Raw genomic sequence first — 19,220 nt, forward strand, 5'->3', positions numbered from 1 at the left:
GATCACAATATATATGATGTAATTTAACAAATATGTGGAGAATCAATAAATGTGCCTAATGGTTGTGCTAATATATGGAGAATAATTTACCCACAGCATAAAGAAATGTTAGTTGCCTCAAAATTATTTTACATATAAATATAGGTAAATTATTTTACACACACATATATAATAATAATATTTTAGATATAAACATAGGTGACGTGAATTTAAACTAACCTAATAAATAGATTAATTCAAACCAAATTTACTCGCAAGTTCACGAATCAATTGTAGTGAAAATATGTAAATATGAGATTGAATCCACCGGAGTTGACTTAACAATTTAATCCTATAACCATTACTTAAGGAATTAAAATAAAGATTGGGTTTGTATCAAAGAATAATTAAAATTAACAATGATTAAACAAAAATATGATTGAGAATAAATGTAAGAAAACACTAAGGCTTTGATTCCACCACTAATTGTCATACCCTAGTATTCAATTGTCAAACCATGAATTATCAAATTAATGAAAACAACTTCCGTACATATGTCCGTGGTCAGGTACACATGCCAATAATTTCCCAAATGGATGTGAATTTTACCATGGTCAAGCTTAAACTCAACTATTCCTACAGTGACACACCCCGACCAAAATCAAGGTGTGATGCCCGTCATGTGAGGGTGACGTAGCCATGTGCACAGTGCAGAAACAATAATAATACAAGAAATGCGAATAAATAAAAACCAAACTAACTAGAGCACTAAATAAGAACAAGTGCAAGATGAAATAAGTGTGAATTTACAACCAGAGCATAAGTAGCCTAAGTGCAGTCCAGTAGGACGAATACTAATTACACAACACCAAAGGTAATCCTACAATGATGATAATCTATCAGAGCTGCTGTGGATTCCTCGCAAACCACCAAAAGCATTACTAACTAGAACCTGGAGGGGCGCAAAATAGAAAGTGTGAGTGGGCAAAAACAAAGCTTTTCAAAATCATTTCATTCACCAAAGATAGTAACCCCTCGCCGTAAAACCTGTATAATTTCCCAAAAAATAGAATACATATCTATACCACAACCATGCTCAGAATAACAAAATTCACAAATATGTCATGTCGAATATCTTAGCATAAAAATATATGTAAGCCAGGTGATATAAATCAATGCAAAATGATATGTCAGCCAGAGTCACCTAACGTGACCTGTATGGCTCAAATCCACATCTCAAGAAATATACCTGCACACGAGTCGAAACCACCTAAAGTGGTATGTACGACAAGACTGGGTGTAAATAAATACGCTCAAGTGCTACGATCACGTGAAGACTGTACGAATAATCGCGAGTCACCTACGAGTCAGAACCACCTAAAGTGGTCTGTACGACAGGATTGTGCACCTAACTTGGATCCAAGATGAGCGTATGGTGCGGGAGGTGAACATCACGTGAAAGACTATGCCCTAACCACGGGTGGGAGCACTAACACCGGGGTGCAGGTTTATGAGCTCTCAACACATCTCACATAATCATCAATTCACATAAACAATCTACAACTCACTTGGTACTTACCTGAGCATCCATCGCGTCAAATCACAATATGCACATATCATACAAATTCATAGTCTAAGCATAAATCAATAGGCATGACATTTCAAACATAATATCATTTAAATCGATTTTTTGGGCAAAATCTCAAGTATATAGGTATATACGGAAAACCAAAAGCCCACTCACTGGTATGTGGAAGGATCGTAGCCCCCAAGCCTCGATTGATTGTGCTCGTCCTGAAGATAGGTCTCACCTATATGCGAAACAACTATATAAACATTAATTTAAAGCACATAAACGAAACTAGGTAATAACTTCTCATACAATGCTCAAATGGGGTGATTGAATATACCAACATGATCTACTCAACCTCACGAACATCCCCATATTTTTAGAAAAATTTTCCGACCACCCACGCGCTGACCAAGGCACGGCCAGACACGCCCCCATGCGAGGCCATGTGCATGGCACGCCTAACGGTAACCGTTAACGCCGGTAGGAATATTCCGTAAAAAAGTAGCATATTTTGTTAAAACTAACCTAACGCTGCTAGAATATTCCGTCAAACTTGATGGAATATCCGTCTCCTTCTCCGGCGAGCCTCGCCGGTCGTCGCCATCTGCAACTTGAATTTTCACCAGTTTCTGGAAAAACTTTAAAACTTCATATCTTCTCCATTTCTCAACCAAATTCCATGAAATTTGTACCAAAATGAAGTTTACAATGAGTAGAACAAAACCTTACCATTTTTAGGACTTAAATCCAACGGAATCTCGCTGGAAAAACCCACGATAATCCGGCCAAACTTGAAACTAGCCAAACTCAACTTCTCGGCGTCCAAAACACTTCGTTTTTCTTCTCCAAGCTTCGTGAAGATGTTCTAAAGCTTGCTAGCAGCTAGCAGCTTAAAACTCCCTAAAAACTTTACGATCACATTTGCATGAACAGTGCACCAAATCGGGAATTCTTGGTTCCAAAGGTTTATGAGGTTTTCACATCCAACAACCACCACCAATTAACTCCTAAGCTTGCAAGGAGTCCAAAAACACGATTCACGACCTCGATCCGTCATGTTTGAAAGGTTTTTTAGGGTTGTCCATACAGGTTGTACGGAAATGGCAAGAAAATCCGAGAGAGGGAGGAGAGAGAGGGTACACAGGAGTGCGGTATGGGTGTGTGTGTGTGGTCCAGATGGCAATCAACCAAAACAAAAGAAAATAAAATAAACCTAAGTTCTAATTGGTTCCAAAAACTAAGAAAAACATGAATTGGACCACACCCAAAATGCAAGTCACACCACAACACCTAATGTCCAACGGTATAAAAGTCATTTCACGGTATCAAGGATAAAATAATACACACATTAGGGATGTCACATATAGTCTCTATATCCATGGTCTGGTATACACAAATATGTAGAAATCCAATTAAGCACAATGAGAAACTGTCACATCCCGGCCCGAGGGGGACCACTTCCCGGGCCCGCTCCACCACCGTAGCACGATATTGTCCGCTTTAGGCTTACCATTCCCTCACGGTTTTGTTTTTGGGAACTCACAAGCAACTTCCCAGTGGGTCACCCATCATGGGATTGCTCTAGCCCCCTTCTCGCTTAACTTCGGAGTTCCTACGGAACCCGAAGCCAGTGAGCTCCCAAAAGGCCTCGTGCTAGGTAGAAATGAGAATATACATTTAAGGATCACTCCCCTGGGTGATGTGGGATGTCACAATCCACCCCCCTTAGGGGCCCGACGTCCTCGTCGGCACACCACGGCCAGGGTTAGGCTCTGATACCAAATTGTCACATCCCGGCCCAGGGGGGACCACTTCCTGGGCCCGCTCCACCACCGTAGCACGATATTGTCCGCTTTAGGCTTACCATTCCTTCACGGTTTTGTTTTTGGGAACTCACGAGCAACTTCCCAGTGGGTCACCCATCATGGGATTGCTCTAGCCCCCTTCTCGCTTAACTTCGAAGTTCCTACGGAACCCGAAGCCAGTGAGCTCCCGAAAGGCCTCGTGCTAGGTAGAAATGGGAATATACATTTAAGGATCACTCCCCTGGGTGATGTGGGATGTCACAATCCACCCCCCTTAAGGGCCCGACGTCCTCGTCGGCACACCACGGCCAGGGTTAGGCTCTGATACCAAATTGTCACATCCCGGCCCAGGGGGGACCACTTCCCGGGCCCGCTCCACCACCGTAGCATGATATTGTCCGCTTTGGGCTTACCGTTCCCTCACGGTTTTGTTTTTGGGAACTCACGAGCAACTTCCCAGTGGGTCACCCATCATGGGATTGCTCTAGCCCCCTTCTCGCTTAACTTCGGAGTTCCTACGGAACCCGAAGCCAGTGAGCTCCCAAAAGGCCTCGTGCTAGGTAGGGATGGGGAAATACATATAAGGATCACTCCCCTGGGTGATGTGGGATGTCACAGAAATAAATTAACCACTTATCAGCTTGGTCACGTCAAACAAATAGCTAATTTTCTAGGAAGCCACACAAACCAATATTCGTCTACGGTCGGATCAATATATAAGTTCATGATTCTCATTCACAAAACATCAATAGAATCCAATTCATGGTTAGAAATAAATTCATTGCAAATAATTTCAATGTCAAAATCCTAGGCTATGTTCAAGCACAAAGAACCAAATATCAAAATTGCAATTCCACTAATGAATGAAAACTAATCATCAATCTTCACGAATCAAACAATCAAATAACTAGAGTAATCATAAGTAGGGCTTCCTCTTAGCCTTAGCTAAGAGTTTAGAACCCTATGAACAAAGAATTCTTAGTAATTCTAAGAAGGAAATTTTGCATAAAACAAAACTAGAGAAAAAGAACCAAATTGTTGCTGCTCTGCCACTGCTCTCTCTGTTTCATGCCAGAAGAAGTCAGAGACCCCCCCCCCCCCCCCTACAAAAAAAAAGCCTTTGCTTCCTATCTTTATGTACTGGTCATTTCCAATTCATAGGACCCCCTTCGTCTAATAAAATTGAGGATTTTATTCCTTGATCTCACAAATATTTTCTCCTGACTTGTGGGTTGCCAATCCTTGGAGCCATCGATTTGAATTCTATTGGCAATAGTAATTCCTTGTGTGTAAAGTTGAAAAGCCTCCTTTGTAAGTCAACTCCAAATAAATAAGATTTCCCAATAGCCTTCAACCTAATAATAAAATAACAAGTAATTAAATAAATGAAGCCAATGTTAATAGCATGACTAAAACGTAACGAATGTGCTGAGACCATGTTAAATTTCACTTTTAACAATGAGCATCCTAATCCTTACAAATTACAAAACTAAAGTAATTTACTCACAATAGTCTAAATGAGACACTAACAAATATAAATAATAGGATAACAATTGTAATAAATACGTGTCTATCAAATACCTCAAACCTTATCTTTTGCTAGTATTTCCAAACAACTTAGGGAGTCTACATACACGCATGCCCAAAATAATAAAGTGTAACAACATATAGTGCTCAAACCTTACTCACAAAATAACACATTCTTAAAACATAACATGCTCGGGTAAAAATAGCCAAAAGTTGATACAACACAATTAAAAGTAAACCCAACATGCTTGACCCAACTTCAACCCTTAAACTTACAAGAGATACACTCAAATAGCACTCAAAGTGTTTAAGGTTAAGTGTATACACTCAAAAGATCATTATATGAATGTTATACCATAGACTTGCAGATTGATCTAATCTTCACAAATAAAAAATTACTCTCCTTGGATCAAGTAGGTCTTTATTAAAGGTTGTAATAAGGGCTTAAGGTGAATGGCTAAACAAATGAAAGGATTAGGAATACAAAAATTCTGGGAAAATATTAGAGGCCTTCCGAAAAATAGCATAAAGCACGAACAACACTCAATTCTCTTACAGCTCAATGTTCTCCAGAAATCATATATATACTTGAGCAACACACACTTTCCAAATCTTCTCATCAATTTTCACATTATTCCCCAGCACGGCTCTCTTCATACAAAATACTCCACTGTATCCCTCTTATTTTCATTTTTCTTTTCAGTCTCTTTTTTTTGACCTTCTACTTAATTCCAAAACCATATTTGCAGTGCTATGCCACAATATAAACACAATGAAACACTTCCAATGCAATGAATCATCTGTAATATTTTCTCAGAATATAAAAAGGTAGGTTATATAAATATGGGTTAAGAATGGTAAGGATTTTGGCTCAACAAAGAAAAGGCTCGATTTAAGGCTCAAAGTAGCTAACTAGGAGTAATGTATAGGACACTGGCATACATGGCAATGGTAGCCTACTATCGTCTCCAAGTTGAAGTAATACATAATACAAAGTCTCGAAAAGGTCTTAAAGCAAGTTTTGGAGATACATAACATATAAGATTACACACATGAAAGTGTATGAAAAATGCACACACTATATTTAGGCACAAAAGCTCACATGGCCGTGGGTTTTGTTCAAGTTAAGTGATGTGATATAAACTAGCACTCAAATTAAACCCTCTTATTGACAATTGTAGTAAAGATGTAAGTAGGGATCGTTCTAGGCCGGAGATTAGGAGGGATTGCTAATCTATTCTAAACTGACTTAAAAACACAAAACTAAACTTAAAAATAGAAAACTAGACTTAAAACTCCTAACTAGACTTATATGACTCAAAATAAGCTAAACAAACTCAAAACTGCACAAAACAATAAAAAAGACTCAAAACAAACACTAGGACTTACTTTGGACGAAAATTGAATTGATTATGACTCAAAACACTCAAAAACACAAACTAAGACAGATTCTAACTAATTTGACACAACAAAGTAAGGGGGATTGGGTTTTTTTTTGACAAATTTAAAGTTTAAACAAACAGATTTGAATAACAAACTAAAGGAATACGAATTTGGTGAATTAATGGGTGATAAGCTAGCTAGAAAGTCATTCTCCACACATGACACACTTGCATACAAATTGATTTCCAGTTGCTTTTTCATTAAACCATGAACCTCAACACCCAGATTAACCGTGACATCACTAATTAACCCTCAGATTTTCCTTAAGTCATTGAATTGGATGGAATACGCATCGGCAACCAAATTATTCTTCAATAGTTCCCTACATGAACATCATAATAGAGATACAATCAAAGATCATTAAGCTTTGTGAAAATCATAAGAATTGACAAAGCATGCGTAACTATGACATCATGATACTCATGCCAGGAATATAACTTAACACGATCGTGACCAGCAACCTCCACTACTTATGAATATAAGTTCGTAACGATTATGTAAAAATCCCTTATATTCTAGCATCAAATTCATGCATGCAAACTAAGCGGGTCCTCTTAATCAACACACAAGAATAAGTTCTTAATCAAACAGTTAAGTAAATTGCATTCATGATTTATGAAATCACAACTGGAAGTAATCAATTCATATTGCAAATAGAATCATGGTTTCAAAGTTTCCTCTAGCTAAAACAAGTTTAGCTCCTCATGTCCACAATTAAACAAAGAAAACTTAAATTAAACATTGAAAACAAAGATTGAATACACCTAGAAACGCTCCAACAATCCAATCTTGAATGGCAAGCATGACTCCAAGGGGTCTTCTCTCCTTTTTCCTTGCAAAATTGCGGCACAAGGGTGTTTGGGTATGAAATTGGGTTGTGGTGGATGGATGGTGCGAATTCTGGTGGTAGAGGATGGATGATTGAATCATTGAATGGTTCCTTCAATATATGTGCGGCAGAATGTGTATATATTTTAGGAAAAGGGCATGGCATTAATTAAATGTTTTGGGAAAGATTTGGACTCCAAATCCTCAAGGAGAAAGGGTAATTAAATCAGAATCCAAGAGAGAAAAAGGGAAGAAGGGTGCGGCAGCACCTAGAGAGAATGGGAAAGGTGTTTTGCACGACAAGGAATGGGAAAGTAAAAGGGATATGTGCGGCATCCCTTTTAGGGATGGGATTAGGCCTTCTAGAACATATATTTAAGTGTCCTAATATAATTAGGAAGACTCTTTGCAGCTGGAACTTAAGTAGGAAAAGGTTAGGATTGACTAAGTCAAAATAAGGAAGTTTGACTCATGTTTCCTTCTTTGTAGCTGATTCATTTTCTTTCAAGTCTTGAATTAATTTCTTCCATCTCTTTAGCAAATTCCTAGCCTTCTTTGGTCTTCAATTTTGTCCATCCACCTTGCTTCAAGCATGTGCTAACCATTCCAAGCCCAAAACTGCTCCAAAATGCTCCAAATTGCACTTTCTTGCCACTTTAGCCAATTGAACCTACAAACACACGAAAATAGCTTAAAATACTAAAATAACTAGGAACTAACAATATAAATGTAAGAAAACAAGCTAACTAAGTCGCATAAATATGCTCCTATTATTAAACATGATTAGCTTAATAAAATTTACATCAACCAAAGGCTATTGTGCATCAAACACGTCATGCTAGAATCATGTTATAAAGTAAATAAAGCTAAAACCCCATATGTTACCACACTTTTCTTATTCAAGTTATACAAGTTATCAACTCAATTTCGTCATGGAAATTTGGAAAGCGACTCAAAGGAAAAGAGAAAGAAACATATAAAGAAATATATTTTTCTTTTTGGTTTTTTTTTTTTTAAATACCTTACTCCCAAACTTGAATCGAACATTGTCCTCAATGTTAAAAGTAAAGAAATGCAATGTAATTGGGACAAAAAGAAATATGGGATAAGAGTATAAAATAAAGAAAATAAAAGAAAAGGAGAAAAGTCAGGGAACTTCCCTGTTTCGAACAAAACTGGTAAGCAAATCATGGTTGTGGTTCTGAAAGAATGGAATGTCATCAGAAATCAGGTGTCAGTGGTTGCGGCAAGTTACTCTCAGGACAAAAGCATCCATTTCATCCCCCAAGTGAAACCATAACGTTTGAACGCATGCTGCTGCTTATTTTCTCCTTCCATCACAATTACACCATTATGCACCAACTATCGAATTAGATAACAGCCACAACCTGCAAAATAAAACTGGCAGCAATGAGCAAAGAACATCAGAGAAGCAATCTAATCAAAACTAAAATAAAATAATAAAATTTAAAGAAAGAGAACTAAGGAAAAGAAATTGGGTTGCCTCCCAATAGCGCTAAGTTTACTGTCTTCAGCCAGACACTGCTTTGTGCTAGCCTTTCTTGTACGCCCAAACTGCAGGACGAATACTTTCAACATGATCAACACCAGATTGAAGGCCAGGAGCAGGATACAAGTCGAATTTAGCCTTCATGTTCCCAAAATACAAAGTTAAAACTCCAGTGTCACATTGAATATTAGCCTTTGCAGTAGCTAAAAAGGGACGTCCAAGAATAATCGGAATTTCAGTAGATGAATAACGCATGGGCCCTGTATCAAGAACAATAAAGTCCATCGGATAATAAAATTTGTCAATCTGCATCAACACATCTTCAATAACACCACATGACTTCTTCACATATCCATCGGCAAATTCTAATGTAATAGGGCTTCGTTTCAGTTCCCCGAGACCCAATTCTACATAAACTGAATATGGCATTAAATTCACACTTGCTCCATGATCAACCAATGCTTCTTCGAATTTATGACTCCCAATGGCACAACATAGTGTAGGAATTCCAGGATCCTTGAGTTTCGATGGATTTTTCCGTAGATAGATATCACTCAACTTCTTGGTAAGAAAAACCTTTTCTTCGCCATTCAACCTGCGCTAATGTGAACAAAGACCCTTGAGAAATTTGGCATAGGAAGGGATTTGCCTGATAGCCTCGAGTAGTGGAATATTGATATGGACCTTTTTGAACAATTCCATGATCTCACTGAAATGATTATCCTTCTTTGGCCTCATCAACGCTTGAGGAAAAGGAGGCTTCTCCTTACAAGTTGCTAAAGGATCAAACTTTGATGAATTAAGAGACTTTGGGCTGTTTACTTGAGCATTTTTACCCTTTACATCCACCGCTTCATTCTTTTTCAGGTTGGTCTCTCGGTCCTCCTTCATCATTTGAACTTTATTATCCACTTGTAGTGTGCCACTCTTGAATGTGGTGATGGACTTAACCTGATGATGCAAATCAGTTCACCACTGCATTTATTGAATCATTGGGATAAAATCAATAACTATAGCCAATCAGAAGAACATAATAACATTAGTAGCTCTTAATCATTTGGCTGATTGGATTACCTTCTTCATGTAATTTGCAGTTTTTTGTCATTTTAAGTTTATTGCCTTTTTAATTTTTGAATGTATGTTACAAAATGGTTATAAATACTACGTCTTTCTGTAAGATGAAGGAGTTGGACGTTTTTTATTAATGAAAATTCTCAGAGTGTTTCTCTGTTTCAGTTTTGTGCCTTTCTCTTTGTGAGATTGTTCTGCTTTGTTTTTCTAGTTGTCTACATTGTAGGCTGATATTGGAGACGGGTTTTGGGGTTTTTAGGTCTCTCATCGCACTAGGAGATAGTGGACCCTATATATATATATGAGTTTTCCTTTTCGTTTTATTTCGTTTCTATCCACTGCGCCTTGCATCAGTTGATATCAGAGCGTCAACTCGATCAAATGGTGACGCTATATTTAGCATGTCGCCGATGCCATTAGAAGAAGATCTTAATCTGGACCTTCCTCCAATATTTGATCATTGCTTGGATGGTTCATGTCCCATATGTTGTGAAAATTATTCAGGTGATTGTCTTGTAAATCTTGATCTTCCTCCCCAGTTCAATCGTTCTCCATATGGTACTTATTACGTTTGCTGTCAAAGTTCTTGTGTGGTTCAATGAAATGTTGATATGGAATCTTGTCTAATTATTAAAAATGCTAATTACAAAGAAATTTTGAAGTTGGAGTTTCATGATTTAATGAGTTCATTGGAAACTTCTGAATATGTTGAATTAATTGGGGTTGATGTCTTTTACTTCAGAATTTCCAAAGTTTTGGTTGACCTTATAAATCAAATGAAAGAGAATGTTAAGGTTGTGAGGTATGCTATTAAGGGTGTTTTTCACACTTCAACAATCAATATTAAATGCTGTAAATATCTATTTGTTTGGACTGGCATAGTTCAATTTTACCGCTCCAAATCAGAGAATGATCCGAATTTGAGGACGAATTCTCTCCAACCCCACGAGAATGATGCAGGCCAAGGACTAAAGGCGTTATTACGTAAAATTACTGGCAGTTGGGATTTAAGTTTTATAATATAATACATACATTTTTAGAGTTATAATGCATGTATCTAGCTTTAAATTTGTGGCTTATGGATGATACTGGTTTGTACATGCCATTACCCATTCAATCACGACCATGGGTGGACATGAGCATGGATTTTGTTTTGGGTTTGCCTCGTATTCAGCATGGTGTAGACTCAATTTTTGTTGTGGGGGATCAATTTTCCAAAATGGCTTACCTTATTGCCTGCAAGAAGACAACAAATGCTTCAGAAGTTGCTAAGTTATTCTTTTGTGGAGTGTACTTACTTCTTGGATTACCAAGTTTGATTGTTTCAATCATGACACCAAGTTACCAAGCCATATTCGATTTGTTCAAAGTGAAACACCTTATTCCATACAGAGGGGACATCGATGATACTGGAAATGCAAATTCGAGGGTGAATTTTCTCCAACCTCGAGAGGATGATGCAAATCAATTTGCCACTGCATTTATTGAATCATTGGGATAAAATCAATGACTATAGCCAATCAGAAGAACATAATAACATTAGTAGCTCTTAATAATAGCCAGGGCGTTTTGGACGTTTTTAAGCTAATTGGATTACTTTCTTTATGTAATTTTTAGTTTTTTGTCATTTTAAGTTTATTGCCTTTTTAATTTCTGAATGTATGTTACAAAATGGTTATAAATACCACCTCTTTCTGTAAGATGAAGGAGTTGGATGTTTTTGATTGATGAAAATTCTGAGAGTGTTTCTCTATTTCAGTTTTGTGCCTTTCTCTTTGTGAGATTGTTCTGCTTTGTTCTTCTAGTTGTTTATGTTGTAGGTTGGTACTAGAGACGGGGTTTTGGGTTTTTCAGGTCTCTCATCGCACTAGGAGATAATGGACCCTATATATCAATTTTCCTTTTCGTTTCTATCTGCTGCGCCCTGCATCACTTGCTTATGTGATGGGTTATGATTCAAACTATAGCTGATCTTATATGCACCTTTCGGATTAGCTATGGGTTGACTTGGAAATTTGCCTCTCTCTCTTTCATTTACTGCACTAGCAAGCTATCCCACTTGAATTTCCAATTTCTGAAGTGAAGTTTGAGTAGTCTGAATAGCAGCTTGTGTTTGTTGTTGGAAAACTTGGGTACTTTGTTGCAAGCTGACTTTGTGCAAGCGCAGCTATGCTATCCTCCAAAGACGACTTCTTCGGTTTGGAGAAACTTGGAGCAGTCTCTTGAAGTTGTGTGTTCCCTTGTGAAGGATTCAATACATTCTGCTGATTTTCATAACTAAAATTAGGGTGATCCCGCCATCCTGGATTATATGTATTTGAGTACGGATTGTGCTTCGAAGAATACGCTCCTTGTCCAACAAAATTGACTTGCTCTTTATCTGAAAAAGAAGTTATCAGACAAGTATTAGTAGCATGATCATTTTCTGAAAAGATTGCACATACATCAGACTTGAGGGCTTGTTCCAAGAGTTGTTCATTTTTTCGATTGCACAGAGAAGAGAAAAGAACTTTCTTTCCCATCTTCTAGGGATCAGCCGACATACCCAATTTCACAAAGAAAAGAAGGGTTTCAAATGAAGCAAAATTAGAGAAATGGAAAATCAGCTTTCCAAATGAAGTTCCAGATCGTGGTTTTTATGTGGAAATGCAAATTGGGGATGTTTGGTTCTATATTATGTTCAATTGCTGTCAAAGTTGAAGACATCGATAGGGGATGCGATTTCTATTCAAATCAAATGGAGAATTAAAGAGGGCAATATGGAGGATGCTAGCAAGAAAATCAATTCAGTTTCTTCTCTTTTACTGTTAGCAATAAATTGGCATTAAGCTTTCATCCATTACGGAAACGAAAAAGGGGAAAATAAGAAAAATAATGGCGGATCATAGTAGCAGAGATATAAGGCAAGACAACAGTAGTAGAGAAAAAAGGAATTTTCAGGGTTCTAAACTAAATTTTCATTTTTTTTTATTATGGATTCATTGTCGTTTTTATCTATGTTTCAAAACTAATTTTCATTAGCCAGACTATGAATGCTTAGATTCTGAAGTGAATATTTGAAGTTTTAAGTTTCATTGAGTATCGTTTGCTATGTTTATATGCTTGGTTTTAGTCTTGGTGAATAGCTACCATCTTGGCTTTTACTTAGTAAATTTGATACAAGTTGTGCAGATGCCATCTTTGCAACTTGAGTTAAAGTTTCTTGCAAATAGATACCACAAATTACCTAGTAGTAGATGCCATGCTCTAGGATTTGTGGAGTATTTACATAAATTTCCACTGATCATAATGAGTTTCGTTATGTTAAACTAATCCATATACCATGGATGGTTAGAAAGTGGAATATACAGAATAGTCTAGATGCCATAGATGAAGTAAATATTTGTGAAAACTAGTTCATTTAAGCAACATCTATGCATGCTATTAAGAATTAAAAGGCGGAATCATGCTTGTATGCACTCAAAAACAAGGCTTTACCCATGAAATTCAAAGCCTAGTAGTTATGGTGAACCAAGACTCAACTCAAAAGAAAGTGAGTTGAGAAATCTTATACCTTTGTTGACTTCTCTTTGCATAAGCAAAGGCTAATCACCCAAGAGAGAGGGCCTTCATTCCTTACTTCTTAGCTGCATGGATTTCTTGGAGGAGGATGGATGAATGGATTCTCCAAGTTCCCAAACCAAGGATAACATTGATAAAGAGATGAATGACCTAGAGGAAGAAAGATTGCTAGCTAAGTTCCTTTAGGGTGGCCGACCTCTTAGAGAATCAAGAGAGCTTTTGTTCTTTTTTTTTCTCCAAAGAAAACCCTTAGGATGAAATGGCTATAAAGTTGCCTTTATACCACCTCATAATGGAGTGGCAAACTTGCAATTAAGGCAAGTTCACTACCCTTCTTTATATGGCCGGCCTTAAGGGTTTATTGGGCTTTCAAGCCCTTTGTGCTTTCAAGTTGTCATATAACTTGAGTTATTGGACTTGACATTCAAGTCCCATTGGGCCTTGCGGCCCAAAACTAACCCGAAGTCTAAAACGAACTTATTCGTTTGATTAATCATCATATTAATTAATCCTTGCCATAAATAATTAAACCATTTAATTATCCTTACACGTCTTCATTATTTCTTCAATGTGTACCTTACACGGTGTATGATCCATTAGGTTTTATTAGCGACGCAGTGGGCGATTAGAACTCTTCAAATCGATTGTGAATTGAAACTTACTTTCAATTCTCCCTTTAGTGATTACACACCTTTAGGGCTTCCACAAACCATGAGTGACACCTAACAGTATGTCATCACTACCCAAGCTTATCAGAAGAGGTGGAGAACCTATTCAATTTAGGATTACAATGCAATACGGTCTTTCTCTAATACAATACTCTTGACCACATTGTTTGGTTTGATAGTTTATTCATGTCTACTATCTAATGTGATTCTCTTACTTATATGATTACCTTGAATGTCATTTGGAACAACTTCCTAATCTCATTCATATTCTGGCTAGAGATTCTTAATCATATCATAGAGTATTCTCCCTCAAACGGTTTGAAGGTTAGAAATCCCTTGTTGCGCATTCACTTGTCTCCATGGTTAAGTGGCTTAACCCCAACTATGCCGTGGACACCCTCTGACGGAGTGACTTTGATATAGTCAAAGATCAAGGACCTAGCCATAAGACAACTATGATGCCTCAGGTCAAATGACTACTTTGCATTATCCCAACCATGAGTTCTCATGTGACATGAGTATGAGAACTCCTTGTTGATCGTGTTCAGTGGACTCATTCTCCATTGAGCACCTACATGCTTTTCTTGATGTCAGTCACACCAATGACTCGAGACCAGTAACTCTCCCTAAGAGAAGACATAGCACGTACTTATCTTAATGGATTGTCAATGCCTAATTGGCAATCTTATGATCAAGAACATTTAGGATATGTATACGAAAGAGAATGGTCTCATGAATCTAACTTCTTTAGATCACATTCTCCCAATTACATATTCCTTGGACTTATTGTTTAAGCATATAACATTTATATGAGATGGCTTTAAACAATAATTTTAGCCCTTTATATTAAACTAGATTAGTTTAACATGTGAAATGTCTATAAAGTATCATCATATTGGGCACATTTCCAACAATAGATATTACAGGAGTTAAGGGAAATTTGACTATCAATGAGGTTGAATACTTGTTCATAATTCATTACAGGAAATAAATGGATTGGTTATGATGAATCAAAAGCTCTAGAAACTCAATTGAATTATAAATTGCTTGCTTTGTTGCCACATTTAGTTTCATTGATCATACTTTCTTGTTTTCATTATTTCTTTTTACCATTAGCTTCAATTTTCAAACCAATCTTCATTCATCAATCTTTGATAAATTTAAATAACGTTGCAATTGGATTTTTAAGTTAGTCGATTAGAATTTGATTAATTTTTGAGGGACGATATTAAGTGCTTGTTTTCTATACTATCCAACGATTCGTACACTTGCGAGCATAAAATTTGAAACTAAGTTGGAATGATTTTGGTTAGTTTAATTTTTGCAATATTAATCCAAATATACCTTTCCCTCGTAGGTTTGTGCAGTTAAAGAACAAAGAACATGAAAGACACATCTTAGAAATCTGAAAGGTGCAAGTTAACAGTCCGCTTCTTGATGCCATAAAGCAAGTTCAGAAGTATGCTAAATTTTTGAAAGAGCTTTGTACAACAAGAAGAAGGATTCCAAAAATAAATAAATAAATAAATAAATAAAGTAGTAAGGGATTGTTTAGAATTTATCAATAAGGATGTATCTGAGACAACCATATCCAAAGGAACTGGATTTTAGCACATGGGACAATCCACTGCCCTCAAACTAAGTTTGGCCAAAAGCAATAACTCTGAAAGTTTTGAAACCTTGGCTGCCCTTGAGTTCTTGCTGTAACACATAGGTAAGCCACCTCCCCTCGATTCCAATTCCTTTTTATACTTACAAGTTGTTATCTTCAGTGATTTGGGCACCCACTTTTGAGCATAAACCATTACCCAATCATTTGAAGTATCACCTTATGTTCAAAGATCAAATGCATGAGTCATTTGTTGAGCATATTGTGGAGGATAACTCTTCCATGCCACATGCCCTAGTGAAGCTTCTGGAAGATGGAAATCTTTTGTGCGGCACTTGGGAAGTCTCATGACTATGTGGAATAAGTTAGATGTTTATCTACCTCATACCATTAAAGCTACTGTTCTTTTGAAAAGGGCTGAAAAAGACAAGATATATCAATTGCTTGCTAGCTTGAACTCATACTATGAGGATCTCAGAAGCCACATCTTGATGAATGTTAAACTTAATTCGTTTAAAATTGTGTATGCTACTATTCAACATGAAGAAGCTCGAAGAAGGGTGATGAACTTGGAGAAGAATCCCAAAAACTCTTAATCTAGAGTCTACACTGCAAAGGATAAACCCTCAGACAACAGGCCTTACAAGGTTAAGAATCCACATTTGAAGTGCAATTACTGTGATGCAGTAGGTCATGTTGAGGAAAAGTGCTGGATTCTTCATCTCAAATTGAAGCCTAAGTTCAATAAGGATCATAAAATGATTCATTCAAGGCTGTCCAGTGCTGGCTTATACAAACCTCAGCATGTTGTTAATCACAGCTATAATTCATTCACTAATGGTATTCAGGACTTCACTTCAAATCCTATTTCACTTATCAATGAATTTGCAATGTACTTGCAAAACAAGGGAACATTGATATGATAATTATACGCATACAAATTAAACCCTATTTGTGAAAATTGTAGTAATGATGTAAGTAGGGATCGTTCTAACCGGGGATTAACTAGGGGTGCTAAACACTTGATTCAAATAAATAAAACTAATTTTTAAAACACTTAACTTACTTAACAAGAACTCAAAACAAGTACACAAAACTTCAAATACTTGAAAACACAAAAATAAAACAAATACGAATGATTAAGACTTAATAAAAGATGGGGGGGATTGTGTTTGGACGAGATTAAATTAAATGGACAAATTGTAATTAAAGGCAAAACGTAAATATGAATGTGATGAAAATATGGATGATGGAATAGCCAAGGGGTTCTTCTCCACACATGTTACACTTGCATACAAGATTGATTCTCAGTTGGTCTTTCGATAAATTATGAAACTCAACACTCCGGGTTAATTAAGTCCGCTTAAATTAACCGTCAAGTTCTCCTTAAGTTAATGAATTGGATGGGTTAGCGCAACGCAATTCACCACATTCTCCAAAAGTCCTTTACGTGAAAAGCACAATAAAGATACAATCAAAGATCATTAAGCATTATGAAAACTATAAGTGTTGACGAGGCATTCGTTACTATGATGAGCATGAAACTCATGCCAAGAATTCATTTAACGCGATTGTTTATAAGCAACCTCCACTACTTGTGAATATAAGTTCATAACGATTAGGTGAAATTCACTTATATTCTAGCGTCATATTTATGCATGAAAATTAAGCGCGCATTCTTAATAAACATTCATAAATAAGTTATCAATCAAACGGTTAAACAAATTGAATCCACAACTTATGAAATTCCAACGAAAGTTAATCAATTCATATTGCAAATATAAACATAGTTTCGAATCACCCCCTAGCTAAAGGGGGTTTAGTTCTTCATAACTTTGAAATCAAAGAAACACCTAAACATTCCAACAACTCGGACTTGAATTGTATGAACGTTTAGGTCCTCTTATCTTCCATTCCTCATACGTACAAAACAAAGAGAATTAAATTATAACTTTGAAATCAAAGAAACACCCAAACATTCCAACAACTCGGACTTGAATTGTATGAACGTTTAGGCACTCTTCTCTTCCTCTTCGTTGTGGCACAAGGTCTAAGGAGATGTTTAGGGCTTTAGGTGTATGTGGAATGGAGTGAGGAGTGGTTGGACATGGAAGAAAAGATGCAGGAAATGGAAGTGGGACTCACGGCAATGGAAGAATGGGATGTGTTTGTATGAAAAAAATCAGATGTCAATTAGGAGTGAATGCAAGGGCTTTTATAGGAGAATGAAGGTGTAAATGGCTGTTTGTTTAAGCATGCAAGTGGCTAATTAATGATGAACAAACAGCTGGAAATGCAAGGTGGAAAGCTGGAAAGCATGTGAAGATGCTGGAATTGCATTGAAAGCCCACGACATTGATGTTTTCTTGCTAATTTTCTGGCTACATGATGAAAGGTTAATGAATAATGCATGTAGGTGGCAGCAATGATGAAGAGTTAGAGCTGGAAATGAAAGGGAAAGCTGGAAAGGGGAATGAATGCCACGAAAAAGGTGTTAATGGTGCTGAAAATGCATGTGAATGCATGCTGGAATTGCATAAGGAAGCTAGAAAGGTAATGGGATTGCACGGCATTGAGTGTGGGATGAGTGATTTGTGGTGCAATGATGAAGAATGCATGAGGAATGGATGCAATGATGAAGGAATAATCTGGAAATGCAAGGTGGAAAGCTGGAAGTGTGAGTGAAGGCCACGGCAAGGGTGTTTTCTTGATGGTTTTGGGGTTGTGATGCATGTGAATGCATGTGAATGATAGCTAGGGTGTGTGATGATGAGTGTATGTGGAATAAAGAATGAATGGTGGCTTAATTGAATGAGTGAGAAGCTGGAAAGTTGAAGGGGATACACGGCACAAGGTTTTCAGGATGCATGTGTGTGCATGTGATAGCTAGGGTGAATTATATGTGGAATAAAGATGGAGAAGGTGGTGTAATGATGCATGGTTGTAGTTTAAGGTGTTGAATATGGATTTGCATGGCCTTTGAAGTGATTGTGGGTTTTGGAATTGGAAGGAAAAGCATGGCCTTGGGGTTGGTTTAAGAGAGAATGGGCTAGGCCCTTTGTTTTATGTCCAAAGTGAATATAAGGCCTTCAAATTCGTCCAAACTTTGGCTCCATGGATAAGCTATCCAATCCATGCCCAAAAATGCTCCAAATAGCCTCAAAATGCACTTTCTTGCTCCCTAAGCCCTTAGAACCTGAAAACACACAAAAGAAGCATAAAGAACTAAAATAACTAAAGAAACATAACGTAAATGTACGAGAACAAGCCATTTAAGTCGCATGAATATGCTCCTATCAAACATAAAAAAGCTGCAAAGAGCTCAAAAGTTACAAATGAAAATCCCATTACACTGCTGGGACAGTTCGTATGTTTTCTTACTGGAAAATGAGAACATACCAAGAAGCAAAGCTCTAGGTATTTTTAGTGCTTTCTCAACTGCTCTACACACTGGTATTGAACATGATTGTTGGATTATCGGCTCATGAGCCACTGACCATATGACAAACAAAGCCTCCAACTTACACAGTTTTCAAGCCTTGTCAAAACCCTCTCATGTGTCAGTTGCTAATGGAAAAAATGCCATGGTTTTGTGTGTGGGAAAAGTCAAATTGCTTTCAAACAACATTGAATCTACTGCACAATT

General features: G+C 37.1%; 1 protein-coding gene across 1 annotated transcript; it reads right to left on the minus strand.

Moving 5' to 3' along the window:
* Positions 1–8,707: 8,707 nt before the first annotated feature.
* On the minus strand, positions 8,708–12,258 carry LOC148693028 (uncharacterized). Its single transcript, XM_088680288.1, has 4 exons — positions 11,796–12,258; positions 10,965–10,972; positions 9,315–9,616; positions 8,708–9,260 (listed from the first exon to the last, which is right to left on the minus strand). Exons 1-4 carry the CDS (start codon positions 12,256–12,258, stop codon positions 8,708–8,710), a joined length of 1,326 nt encoding a protein of 441 aa, XP_088536414.1.
* Between the last annotated feature and the right edge of the window lie 6,962 nt (positions 12,259–19,220).

The sequence above is a fragment of the Pyrus communis genome, chromosome 11, assembly GCF_041283825.1.
Source record: "Pyrus communis isolate YQ-2024b chromosome 11, ASM4128382v1, whole genome shotgun sequence".
In the NCBI taxonomy this organism is placed as follows: Eukaryota; Viridiplantae; Streptophyta; class Magnoliopsida; order Rosales; family Rosaceae; genus Pyrus; species Pyrus communis.

Excerpts from the sequence above, each read along its gene's own strand:
- LOC148693028 (XM_088680288.1), bottom strand. The coding sequence starts at position 12,258 with ATGGGAAAGAAAGTTCTTTTCTCTTCTCTGTGCAATCGAAAAAATGAA. Across the intron at positions 9,261-9,314 it reads CCACTACTCGAGGCTATCAG|GTTGAATGGCGAAGAAAAGG; the intron begins GCAAATCCCTTC and ends ACATTAGCGCAG.